The sequence below is a fragment of the Rutilus rutilus genome (assembly GCF_951802725.1).
Source record: "Rutilus rutilus genome assembly, chromosome: 16".
Classification (NCBI taxonomy): domain Eukaryota; kingdom Metazoa; phylum Chordata; class Actinopteri; order Cypriniformes; family Leuciscidae; genus Rutilus; species Rutilus rutilus.
The window spans coordinates 1,282,921-1,296,038 of record NC_140224.1 but is presented as its reverse complement, the minus strand read 5'-3'; the positions used below and the strand labels follow the sequence as shown (position 1 = coordinate 1,296,038).

General features: G+C 36.8%; 1 protein-coding gene across 10 annotated transcripts in view; it reads left to right on the top strand.

The window, feature by feature from the left end:
* The window catches only part of LOC311306526 (uncharacterized protein), a 92,322-nt gene extending 79,318 nt beyond the window's left edge, over positions 1–13,004 (top strand). For 9 of the 10 annotated variants that reach the window (XM_084434972.1, XM_084434971.1, XM_084434965.1 and 6 more), the window contains 9 exons: positions 322–611; positions 2,308–2,453; positions 3,242–3,326; positions 4,855–4,972; positions 7,656–7,772; positions 7,967–8,179; positions 9,438–9,519; positions 10,793–11,139; positions 12,526–13,004. In XM_084434972.1, the coding sequence (XP_084291098.1) occupies positions 322–611; positions 2,308–2,453; positions 3,242–3,326; positions 4,855–4,972; positions 7,656–7,772; positions 7,967–8,179; positions 9,438–9,519; positions 10,793–11,139; positions 12,526–12,764 (1,637 nt within the window). In that variant the 3' untranslated portion in view covers positions 12,765–13,004. The remainder of the gene's footprint in view (positions 1–321; positions 612–2,307; positions 2,454–3,241; positions 3,327–4,854; positions 4,973–7,655; positions 7,773–7,966; positions 8,180–9,437; positions 9,520–10,792; positions 11,140–12,525) is intronic. The other variant, XM_084434970.1, reaches the window with a different exon arrangement.
* Positions 13,005–13,118: the final 114 nt, after the last annotated feature.

Here is a 13,118-nt window from a genome sequence, read left to right as displayed (position 1 = left end):
CAGCTCAGAGATCCACTGGTTGACGATCACACGTTGATCTGATTGGTTACAAGGTAGTTTGTGACGTCAGAAACACCAGCGATTTCAAAGCGTGTGTTTGAGACTGTCTTTGGTTCACTGCAGTTTTAAGGAGGAAATACTCAGCAATGGTGTCGACTTATGAATTTACACATGCTTTGTCTTAAAGCGTATTAAAATTGACATATAAACAACATTAAAAGCTGGATTTTCACCACAGACGGACTTTACGTTCGGATGCATGTTCACGTCTGTGCTCAAAAACAGGTTTTAACTGTGTAATGAATGGGCTGGATGGTGAAGGCGGTTCCCTGGTCCTCTTGTCCTCAGGAAAGCCGGAGAAGGAGTTGTTCAGCGAGAGCGATCGGGAGTTATTCCTGCAGATCTGCGGCGTGGAGCGACTCTCTCGCTGCGTGACCACCGAGGCTCAGACCGAGCTTTACCGGCCGTGTCCCGCACTGCAGGCGCTGGTTCGACAGCTCGTCCCGTACATCCAGAGGTTCATCTTCCACCATGCTGATTTTGAAGACATGTACAATGAGCTGAAGGATTGTGGGATTGCCAAACGCATCAGCTCGCTGAGTTTCGGACAGGTGCGGGTTACTCAAATCACTTGCTGCATTATATTCTGTCTTTCTAGAGCTGCCCTCGACTAAAGATTTTTCTAGTCGACTAGTAGTCGTTCATTTAAGCCATTAGTCGGCCAATCGCGCGTTTATTTTAAGTAAAGGATAATGTACGTTCAGCCGGTTGTTATCTCAGAATAAACCCGATCAGGTGATCAGGATCAGGTCTTCATCAGCCTGAGGGGGTTTATTCTGAGATAACAACCGACCGGATGTACATTATCCTTTAGTCCTTTGGTTTATAGGTTCCTTTAGTCCTTTGGTTTATAAGTTTATAGGCTTATAACACGGCTACTCGCCACATAAGTAAATAATTAAGGTACGTTTACACGACAACGATAGGCTTAAAACGGAGACGTTTTTCTTTTGAGTTTTCCGCGTACAGACGACACCATTGTCAAAACAATCCCCATTCACACGGATCCGTGAAAACGACTAAAAATGGTGTATTCTGCTGCCAGGCCAGTAGATGGCGATGAAACACTATAGACTGAACACGTAATACGCATGTGCATGACGTCATCGTTTTCAGAGATTCGTGTTTTTGTTGTTTACACGGAGACCGTTTTCAAAAACTTGCACTTTGAAACACGTTTTCAAAACTTTGCGTTTTCAGGCGCCCAAAACGCCGTTGTCGTGTAAAAAAAACGGTCGAAGCGCATAAAAAGTTTTAAATTTTTAGTTGAAAACGAACACCTTAGACACCAGATATTGATCTGAGATTAAATATTTTTCTTTCTAGGGCTGCCCTTGAATAAAGATTTTTCTAGTCGACTAGTAGTCGTTCATTTAAGGCATTAGTCGGCTAACTGCGCGTTTATTTTAATAAGCCATAAATCATAATAATGTGCCTTTAATTGCCTGTATAAAATACGTATAGCCTAATCAGCGCTCAGATTCGAAAATAAAGCTCGCCACAGCGCACCGGCAAATGTGATGATTATGAATGTGTCGTGAAAAACACAGACTGAGACTGTCTAAACATAATTATTTATTTGTTGTGTTTTTTGGTTTTTCGTCATCTCCGCCTATATGCTCGTTTCATACGGATTACATAATCGGAGAATATTCATTTTCCATTGGAATCTGTTCATTCAAATGTAAAACTGTCAAGCTTTCTATAGATATGTTTCTCATGTCTGTGAGGCAAGTATACGCTGAGTTTCGGTTCATTTATGATGCGCTTAAGTTCAAGATCGACAGAAAGCGTCATTACTTTACAAAAGCACAACGTTTTGTTATTGTGAGTTGACAGAGATAAGAGTAGAGCCTCTACAGTTTGCATTACTCTCATCCGTATGAGCAAAAATGAGGGAGTATTTCAAGTTAAATGCGAGTAATGGCGCCGGCGCCTGTAATAATGCAGAAACACTCTCTCCACACACACACTAATAATAGCACACATTTATCCAGTTAACATTACACTTGTGCAGTTGCTGCTACTTACATGTCTCAGTGATAGAGCCTTATTTGAGGTCGATTAATGAATGGCGATTGTTTGGATTTCCTGCCGTTAACGATCTGTCCGTCACAGCCGGCGGGATTCGACACTTTTTTTTTTTCTGTGACTAAACGACTCATATAATTAGACTAAGCCTCTTCTAGTCGACTATTAGGGGGCAGCCCTATGTCTTTCAAAACTGAAGCGTTTGTGTTTGTGCAGGTTGGGAAGCTGTATAATCATTATCGGCTCGAGGTGCCGGACGAGGACCCGATCTTCGAGAGCGAGGATATTATATGTCTCCTGAAAGACAAAAAAGAGCTGTACATCCACAAGGATCATCTCTCTGCCAGACTGGACATCTGCAGGTACAGCGTCTGCCGTGTGGTTCCAGCACGTCTCATGCTTCTCAATCCTCATTAGGGAAATGCACCGATATGAACATTTTGGCCGATACCGATAACCGATAATTCTTTATATTTGAAAGCCGATAACCGATATATTGGTCGATAAATCTAAATCAAATGTTTATATAATTTTTGAGAGCCTGATTACAAAAACAAAAGTCTCATCATGTCCCAATCACACAATTATAATAACGTTCTCATGATAATGTTATGTAGTCTATATGACAGACTTGCGCTGCACATGTTGCACTGAACTCTATTTTCCTTTTTTTGAAGTGATTTCAATCATATTTCAAGCAATTCAAAACCATCATGTTGAACAGTGGCATCTGAAGTGTCTCAGCTGAAGGAGATGATGCATTATTTATCAGCTTTAATATATCAGACAAATTTTCATATCTGGCCGATAACGATAACATTAAAAATTATCATATATCGGCTGATACCGATATCGTGGCTGATTTATCGTGCATCCCTAGTTTCTACTCCAATTCATCTTTTGAAATATAAACATTTAAATTAGGGATGCACCGATATGAAAATTTTGCCCGAAACCGATAATTCTTTATATTTGAAAGCCGATAACCGATATATTGGCCGATAAATCTAAATCCAAATTCTTATTTAATTTCTGATTTATCGTCCATCCCTAATCCTTGTGTGTGTGTGTGTGCGTGTGTGTGTGTGTGTGTGTGTGTGTGTGTGTGTGTGTGTGTGTGGGGTTCATCTCTCTTTATGTTATTTTGCAGAGAGCTGGTGAAATTGTTCACCATGGAAAAGAGCTTTGCCAAAGAACTGGAACGCTTTCTCCAGGCCCTTGTTACATGCATAAACGTGAGTATAGAGTACATATACACACACACACACATACATATAAAGAGAGAGTTTAAATCAGAGTCGGATCATGATTAAAACGAGCCTCCAAGCCACATATTCTCACACACACACACACACACATACTGATGCCAGCTGTATCCTCCAAGGTCACGCTGCCCTTGTTTTCCAAAGCGAGATTGAGTGATTGAGAGCTGAAAGCAAAATTTATGACTTGAAAAACACTAAATGCTGCATCTCAAGTGAAAAGCTAGAGCGCTCACTGGTCCTTTGGGATAAAGATGAGAGGGTTTTCTCTCACCTGGTACGATATGGACACTTTGAGTGCTTGAGATGGGATAATTAATGCAGTCATGCCTCCGGGCCAGACAGAAATCACATAAGTAGTTCATTTTTGACCTTTTATAAAATATTAAAGTTTCTTCGGCAGAGATAGGCAAGAGTGCAAACATTTATTTCAATTTACGTAACATGGAGATTTGTTTTTATTCATATATGTACCAAATCTCTTTGTGTTTGTGTTTGTTTCATATGGTTTGAAACAATATTCATATTTGGTCTTTTTAGATATGTCATGTGGTGCAGGCTATTATCATTAACTAAAACCATAAAACATTTATTCCTTGAAATAAAATAAGCATTAAATGAAAATTTACTTTAAAAATATAATAATTAAATTTTAATAAATGAATATAATATAAAAATAATTGTAAAAAAAAAAAAGACAACATTTTTATTTGTAAAACAACATTTCTAATTTCCGTTTGGTTTAATTTGAAGTATATATAAACTAAATAGTATATATAAACTTAATATAATAGTAAATATAAAAACTAAAGCTTATAATAAGTATAATAATAGTTTTAATATGATAATAACTATATAGACATTTAAAAAAATGACAAAAACAACAAAATTACTAAATCTTTAAAATTAAAATAGAAATCAAAATATTAACATAAACTATAATAGTGTCTCAGTGATGCTAAAATAAAAATAATAACCTACATTCTTTACACCTTGAATACACGAGTGTACAATTTTATTTTCTACAATAATATAATATTATTTTTTCAAGATAATAATGCTTTTTTCTGCATGTTTCTTCCCTTCGATTTGGTTTACAAATGTTTTTAATTAGTATTAATAAGCAGTAAATTAGTTTGCTATTTTTCCAATAGTTAATAATCAGTTATTCCAAACTATTTAATTTATTTTTATATATTTTTTTATTTACATGTATGTCTATTTTCTTTAATATATACTTGAATGTATTTTGTCAATATTTTTATATGCTTTAATATGTGCGTGTACTGTATATATATGTGTGTGTGTGTGTGTGTATATATATGACTGTTATTAATTATGTAAATTATATATATTATTGCATTAAATGAATCCCGATTGTGACTAACTACGATCAAGTAATTATTGATAAATCTTGTAATTATTTTGCTTAAAATTTCTTTTTGATTGACATCTCTCAATCAAACTCCATCACATGACTCTTGTTCATCATGTGACTCAGGACCGAGCTGATTTAAAGAGGCTTCTGGACCGGGAAAACGTTCTAGAACTCCCAGAAAACGAGGAGCCATGGGACGTCCCAGCGCCACAACCGGTGGAAGTGAGAACAGAAGCCATCGGTAATCAGATCTTCTTTGTGTCCCTGAACCGACGGCACGATCCCCGGAGTCGGGAAGCATCCAGAAATTAACAGCTGTGTTGATCCCTTTGATTTTCTTCCCGGTTTAATCCGCGCCCTCATTTCATCACTCCTCGCGCACCACATGCACAGTGCGCGTATGCTAATGTGTGTTTGTTTGACATGAAAGCGCAGCTGTTGCCGGGCGAAAAGAAGAGGCTGAGAGTCTCTACACGCATTAATAACCAGGCCTGCGCACTGACACACATCTCACCATTCAGGTTCAAATTCACATGCTTGCGGTTTGATTCGATATTGATTCATTTGGATATATTTATATATATATATATATATATATTTGCACTGGATTAGTATTACCTGGTGACCTCTAGTCATTTGTAATAATTGGGGAGGTTGTCTGTGATCGTAATCCCGTGTCGAATCGGCCACACTGCAAAAAATGCTGTTCTTACTTAGTATTTTTGTCTTGTTTCCAGTCCAAATATCAAACATTTCTTAAATCAAGATGCATTTACTAGATGAGTAAAATGACATAAGATATTATGTCCTGTTTTCCGGCGGAATTCATCAAAATGAAGTGAGTTGATGCTTAAAAAAGTTAAATTATCTGCCAATGGGGTAAGAAAAAAAATCTTAATTCAAACAGAAACAAGATTATTTTTCTTTTTCTTGGCAGATCATTTTGCTTGTTTTAACTCACTTAATTTGTATTTATTTCCCCAGAAAACAAGACTTAATATCTTATGTCATTTTACTCATCTAGTAAATGCATCTTGATTTAAGAAATGTTTGATATTTGGACTGGAAACTAATGAAGCATGTCGGCGCTTGCTTTTGTTTTGAGCGCAACCTTGATTTCAGCCAATCACGGCGCTCCGTGGGACAGGTACAGTACATCTGTAAAAAAAATCTCTCAACTAGTACTGTAATCTATACAGGATCCCTGTCACAATATTGTAATTTTCAAGGTTAAAATTAACAACTGAATTGTATATAAACATTTAAATGGCTTTTTTTTCTTTCTTTTTTTTTCACATAATAATGTTTCTATTAGGGATGCACTGATTCGATATTGATTCATTTGGATATATATCAGGTACAGTACATGTCAGTAAAAAAATCGAATGCTGTAAACTATACCGGAACTGTATAAAAACAACTGATTTGCACACAAACATTATTATTTTAGCATAATAACGTTTTCTACTCCAATTCATCTTTTGAAATATAAACATTTAAACATAAACACTCACCGATGTGAACATTTTGGCCGATACCGATAACCCTTTATATCTGAAAGCCGATAACCGATATATTGGCTGATAAATCTAAATCCAAATGTTTATATAATTTTTGAGAGCCTGATTACAAAAATAAAAGTCTCGTCATGTCCCAATCACACAATCATAATGATGTTCTCGTGATAATGTTATGCAGCCGATATGACAGACTTGCGCTGCACATGTTGCACTGAACTCTATTTTCCTTTTTCCTATTATCTCAGCAAATTCAAAAGCATCATGTTGAACAGTGGCATCTGAAGTGTCTGAGCTGAAGGAGATAATGCATTATTTATTGGTTTTAATATATCGGACAAATTTTCTTATCGGAACGATAATAATAAAAATGAACATGTATCGGCCGATACCGATATTGTGGCTGATTTATCGTGCATCCCTAATTTAAATGGTCGCTGTCATAAACACTTGTTTTCATAGCGGTTTTATTAAAAAATATACTGATTAATGAAGAACGGATTAGCTAAAAATATATGAAAATGTAATGTAGTTCATATATTTATCAAAACGTTCTTCGCTAGAGTTATTTCTCTGTTGAGTTCATGGACACTGAACGTCTTTTCTGAAGGAAATGTGGCGTTGCGTGATATTGTTCTCCAGTCTTTCTGAGGTTGAAACACTGATTGATGGATCACATGAGACTTGATTGATTTCAGGAATTTTATCATTAAATTGAGAAATTGATATTTTCGACCCAGCCCTAACTGTACAAACACATTTTGAAAAAGTTAAATGGTCCTGAAAACTATAGTCACACTTGAGCTCCTCGCGGTCAGAAACGAGCGCATTGGAAATGAATGAGACGAAGTTCCTCTAGTGGAAGCGTTTGGTACTGCAGCCGAACAACATCTCACTGAAAGATCTTCTTTTTTTCGAGATATCAACCTCAAATTTGGAACACAACTTGTTTAGATTTATGGCTTTGATTTTCTTGCAGTTTTAGAGTAAAACGTGTTTTTTTTAAAAAAAAAATCAATTTAAAATAGTATTTTTGTGCAGTTTTTTAGAACAATAAACGCAAAATTCTGTAACTTTTTTTAAGTTCACTGTTTTTAAACTACTTTCACTTCAGCAATAATCTGCCGAGTGTTGTCTTTGAAAAGAGATCAAACTTCAGTCTGTCGCTCTAAAGCATTCAAGATTTACGACCGTTATAGTTGACAGTTTAATTTTCAGGTCTGCTCAAAAACTGAATAAATGGATTATAAATACAGCGTAAATATAATCGATTAAAATTGAGAAATGTATATTTTCGATCCAGCCCCAACTGTACGAACACATCATTTTGTGCTTTAAAATGGATGTTTAATACGGCATTTTTTGTGATGAAAGATCAGCGTTGATCTGTGGTGTTTGTGTTCGCAGTTCGTCCATCAGAAGTCGTGCAGGAGGAACAAATCCCGCCGGATCTGAATAAAGAGGACCGGCTGGTTTGCTGGCCGCCTAAAGCTTCGCTCAGTAAAACAGGAGTACAGAGTTCAGGTACAGACCGCATTTGAAGAGGAACCACTTTGCTTTTGCAGCTGCATAAGATTTGAGTCTTATTCTTGTTTCTTGTTAAGTTTATTTAATTTTTCAGATCAGTAAATCATGTGCTTTGGCCTTAGACCACGGTTGTTGTTGTATGTTTGCAGTGGCACCAGCGAGCGAGCTCATAACGTACCTGTGTTTTGTAGGTTCAGGCAGCCAAGCTTTGGAGGAGGTGATGAAGATGTGGCCTCCTCCTGCTGCTCTGATTCCTCCAGCTCAATCCCGGGTCGAGAGGAACAGCTCGTCCAACACCAGTGTCCATCAGAGAACCGCAGAAGCTCCAGTGCATGAAGACCCAAGAGCTCAACATCAACATCAACATGCTCCCAGAGCGGGCGGCATCGTCCCACAACCCCCAGGTCTTGTGATTCAGAAATACGTTTTTAGTTCATCGTAATGGTAACTTGGTAACGGTTTGTGTGAACACACACACAACAAAAAGGTTAAATGGTCTTGAAAAAAACAGTCATTACACTTGAGCTCCTCGCGGTCAGAAACGACACATTGGAAACGAATAAAGACGAATTTCCTCTAGTGGAAGCGTTTGGTACTGCAGCCGAACAACATCTCACTGAAAGATCTTTTTTTTTCGAGATATCAGCTTCAAATTTGGAACACAACATGTTTAGATTTATGGCTTTGATTTTCTTGCAGTTTAAGAGTTAAACATGTTTTTGAAAATATAGATTTCATATAAAAAAAATTACATTTTTGTGCATTTTTCATACCAATAAACGTAAAATTCTGTAACCTTTTTAAACTTACCTCTTGCATATATATATACATACATACATACATACATATACACATGTATTTATTGAATTTTGCCCTCTTTGTGAAAGAACAAATTTCATGATAAAAAAAATTTCCCTATCATGGATTTATTTTATCTCAGGGTTTAAATTAATATAATAATTAATTAAATGATAAAATTTTAAATAAAGAAAGAAAAGAAAATATAGGGCTGCACAATTAATGTATATGAAATTGCATGAATGCAACAAGCACCAGGATCACTTCATTTTCATATTTGCCTAATTTTCAACATTTTGTGGACAAACACGTTCATAAATCTGTTTCTCCCTGCAGTGAAGAAGACAACAGTTATGAGAAACTTAAAATGAAATAGTTTATTAGCTTACCTGCATGTCATGTGACCATTAACCGACATCACAGAACCATGGACATGCACGTGTGTCGTTAAATTATTGTAATATCAACCTAAAATCTCAAGAGGACTTAGTTACAAATAAAGTCAAAATGATTTACAGGTGCGCATCATTATTGTGTTAATAATCTCGAATCAGAATAAGTTCCTCTTGCAGCATCTCTTCTCTTCTCTGATGATGTGGGCGGGGCTATAACCTGTCACTCACATGAGATCAGCCAATAGCAAACCACAACCATCCAGTCAATTCCTCACGGACACAATCAAGCCCCGCCCACATTTGTTCTTGTTCCTGAAGCGTTTCACTCGATATACGACACAATAGAGGAGAAAAGACCAGCGCAACTTCTGTTTTATGCCGACTTTAAAGAAAATATTTTAGATAAAAGGGTTCGGCTGGCAAAAAAAGTTTGTGAATGGCTGTTTTAAACATGTTTTTGTTCACACAGAGGAAAGAGAAGATGATGTCAGTCCTCAGAGCGAAGGCGATGAAACTCCAGCGGATGAAAGCAACGCCGCAGCAGATCCGCAGTACGTGTTTGCTTCATAACCCGTGTTTCATTCATAAAGCTTGATTTAAAGGATCATTCGAAAGCTTGAACAGTCAAAATTCATCCTGTGAAAGTTAGACGTTCCGTTACCATGACAACGCTACTTTAAAACCTTTTAGCGGCTCATTTAAAAGGAACACGACTTGTTTACACATTTGGCTTTGATTTTCAAGCAATTTTAGAGTCCAAATTATTTAGTAAAACACATATTTTGTATAATATTAAAGAATAGTTCGATTTACACTTCGATTAAAAAGAGACCATCCTCATGAATTACAACCATCTGTGCTCAAAAAGAGGAGCAACAGTGAACAGGATATGAAGGAGGATCTATTACGCCCTTTCTCAAAGTCTTGCTGTTGTTTCAGGCTCTACTAGAACAGGTTTTCCTGCTTGAATGTTGATTATTTTCCTCATATTCTCCATTGTTGCGGCTCCTCTCTTCCCAGTCTGTCAGTAACGCTCTGTTTACTTCCTGTCTCTATGAAGCCCCTCCTCCTGAAAAGCACACTGTGCTCTGATTGGTCAGCTGGAGCAGTGTGTTGTGATTGGTCGAGCGCTTCGAGTGTGTTTGGGAAATGCCCCGCCCCTTCCCATAACCGCCAGTTTAACACACTACTAACTAACTCAGCCAGGCCCCGGCCCTTTATTCTGCGTATGAATTATTATGAGGAATATTGTGACGTGTTCGTTCCCGGAAAAAACTCAAGACTACAAAGTGTGGAAGCGTTTCAGGAGTTCAGAAACACTGACACTGATATAGAGAAGAACTGGAGCTTTTTCATGATAAAACAGCAACATCACACACTTAAACACACCCCTGTGGTGAAAATCCAGCTTTTAATGTTGTTTATGTGTCTATGTGGTGTTTTTAATACGCTTTAAGACAAACCATGTGTAAATTCATAAGTCATAATCGCTGGCGTTTCTGACGTCACAAACTACCTTGTAACCAATCAGATCAACCAGTGGATCTCTGAGTGAGTGAGTGAGTGGAGGCGGGGCTCATTTGCATATTCATAGAACCGCGCATACTAAATGAGGCAAGGGTGTCGAGTTACATTCAAGATATTTTAAGGCATGAAGACATTTTTTCAAGGAACAAAAAAACGTTTAAATGTAATTTCGGTGATCAAATATGAGTTTTAAGGGATAAAATGATTGACTACAGGGAGACTTTAATAAAAGCATCATGCATCCTCTTATTATTGCTTGCTTTTCATCGCATTTGAACACTTTGGTCTTCTCTCTAGAAGCCAGACTGCTCCTCAGGCTCCGGAGATGGTGTTGAGCCGGTTTCAAGGCGCTGAAAGTCGACCTCGTCCCCCGATAACGCTGGATAACGCGGTATGGAGCAAATCCATGAGTCCCGAGGACGTCCTGGAGGATCTGACGCTGGACTGCTCGATTCCTCAAACCCTGGTGCTTCCCACAGACCAGGAGGACACGGCCAGCATCGGGCAGTGGGGAGAGCAACTGGTTTTCTCCTTCCTCACGCACTGGAAAGAGAACGGTGGGCGTTCGGGTCCCAGCGAGATCACATGGTTCAACGAGAGAGGCGAGAGCGGACGCGCCTGTGACTTCAAGCTGAGCTTCCCCGGTGAATAACACTAAAATATACTAGGAATACTGGTAACACTTTACAGTAAGGTTCATTAGTTAATGTGTTAACTGACATGAACTAACCATGAGCAATACATTTGGTACAGTATTTATTAATCTTTGTTAATGTTAGTTCATAAAAAATCCAGCTGTGTTTTAAAAGTTGTACGGAAGAGGATTATTTTTTTAATAAAAAAATAAAACCATCTCGAGATTAAAGTCATTATAATGCGAGATTAAACTCATGAAATATCGAGAATAAAATCGTTGTGTTTCGAGAAAAAACTCGTTAAATTTCGAGAAAAAAGTCGAAATACAATCTTGAGATTCTCTAAATTGAATGTTTATTCTCACGATTATGTCGACTTTTTTCTCGAAATTGAACGAGTTTTTTCTCGAAACACAACGACTTTATTCTCGATATTTAATGTTTATTCTCAAGATTGTGTTTCGACTTTTTTTTCTCGAAACACAATGACTTTATTCTCTAAATTTACCGCTTTTTTTTCTCGAAATTTAACGAGTTTTTTTTCTCAAAATTTCACACGTTTTTTTCTTGAAACACAACGACTTTATTCTCGAAATGTAATGAGTTTATTCTCAAGATTGTATTTCGACTTTTTTCTCGAAACACGACGACTTTATTCTCGATATTTAATGAGTTTATGCTCAAGATTGTATTTCGACTTTTTTTCTCTCGAAATTTAACGAGTTTTTTCTTGAAACACGACTTTATTCTCTAAATTTAATGAGTTTATTCTCAAGATTGTATTTCGAGTTTTTTTTCTCAAAATGTAACGAGTTTTTTTCTTGAAACACAACGACTTTATTCTTGAAATGTAATGAGTTTATTCTCAAGATTGTATTTCGACTTTTTTCTCGAAACACGACTTTATTCTCGATATTTAATGAGTTTATTCTCAAGATTGTATTTCGACTTTTTTTTCTCGAAATTTAACGAGTTTTTTCTCGAAACACGACTTTATTCTCGAAATTTAATGAGTTTATTCTCAAGATTGTATTTCGACTTTTTTTTCTCGAAATTTAACGTGTTTTTTTCTCGAAATTTAACGTGTTTTTTTCTCTAAATTTTACGAAACACGACTTTATTCTCGATATTTAATGAGTTTATTCTCAAGATTGTATTTCAACTTTTTTCTCGAAATTTAACGAGTTTAATTTCGCATTATAATGACTTTAATCTCGAGATGGTTTTATTTTTGTATTATTGCTTGGCCCTAATCCTCTTCCGTAGTATTGTGCATGATGCTAATAATACTTTTAATATATTTAAAGTTAGTGTTTTTTCTTAGTATATTTGCAATGTGCTATTGAAAAAGGGGATATATTTCAAATACAATAAAGTATACTTTTTTATCACTAGGGTTGGCAGGCGAAGGTGAGCGCGAGATCTTCGTGGAGGTGAAGACGACGGTCAGGCGAGATCGACACTTCATCCACATGTCCGCGAATGAGCTGGATCTGGCGCTCAAGGAGAGAGAGCGCTATCACATATACCGAGTGTACGGCGCTGGAGACGTGCGGCACGTTCGCCTCTGTCGCATCAAGAACCTCGCTCAGCATCTGCACTCAAAGTCTTTAGAGCTGTTTTTATTTGTGTAGCCGGTTTTAGCCTCAGGTTTTAGAGTCTGATCAATGTTAAATGTTTGTAATGTATTCTTGTATTTGACTACTAATGTTTGTACTGATATTAAATGAGAGATTGCACAGTTCTACAGAACCACATTTTTGCTCCGTTCAGTTGTTTGGTCATTTGAAGAACATGGTTTATAAACTCTTCTTTAAAAGTGTAACTTTACCATTTGATCAATTCAGTAAATGAATAAAATGTTCTGAAAAAGAGCGGCTGAGTGGATTCATTGGATAAAAGTCTTTATGGATATAAAGGAAACCGTTTGGTGTTTAATAATGTCTACAGTAATTAAGTACAAATGTTGGGATTGCATACAAACCATA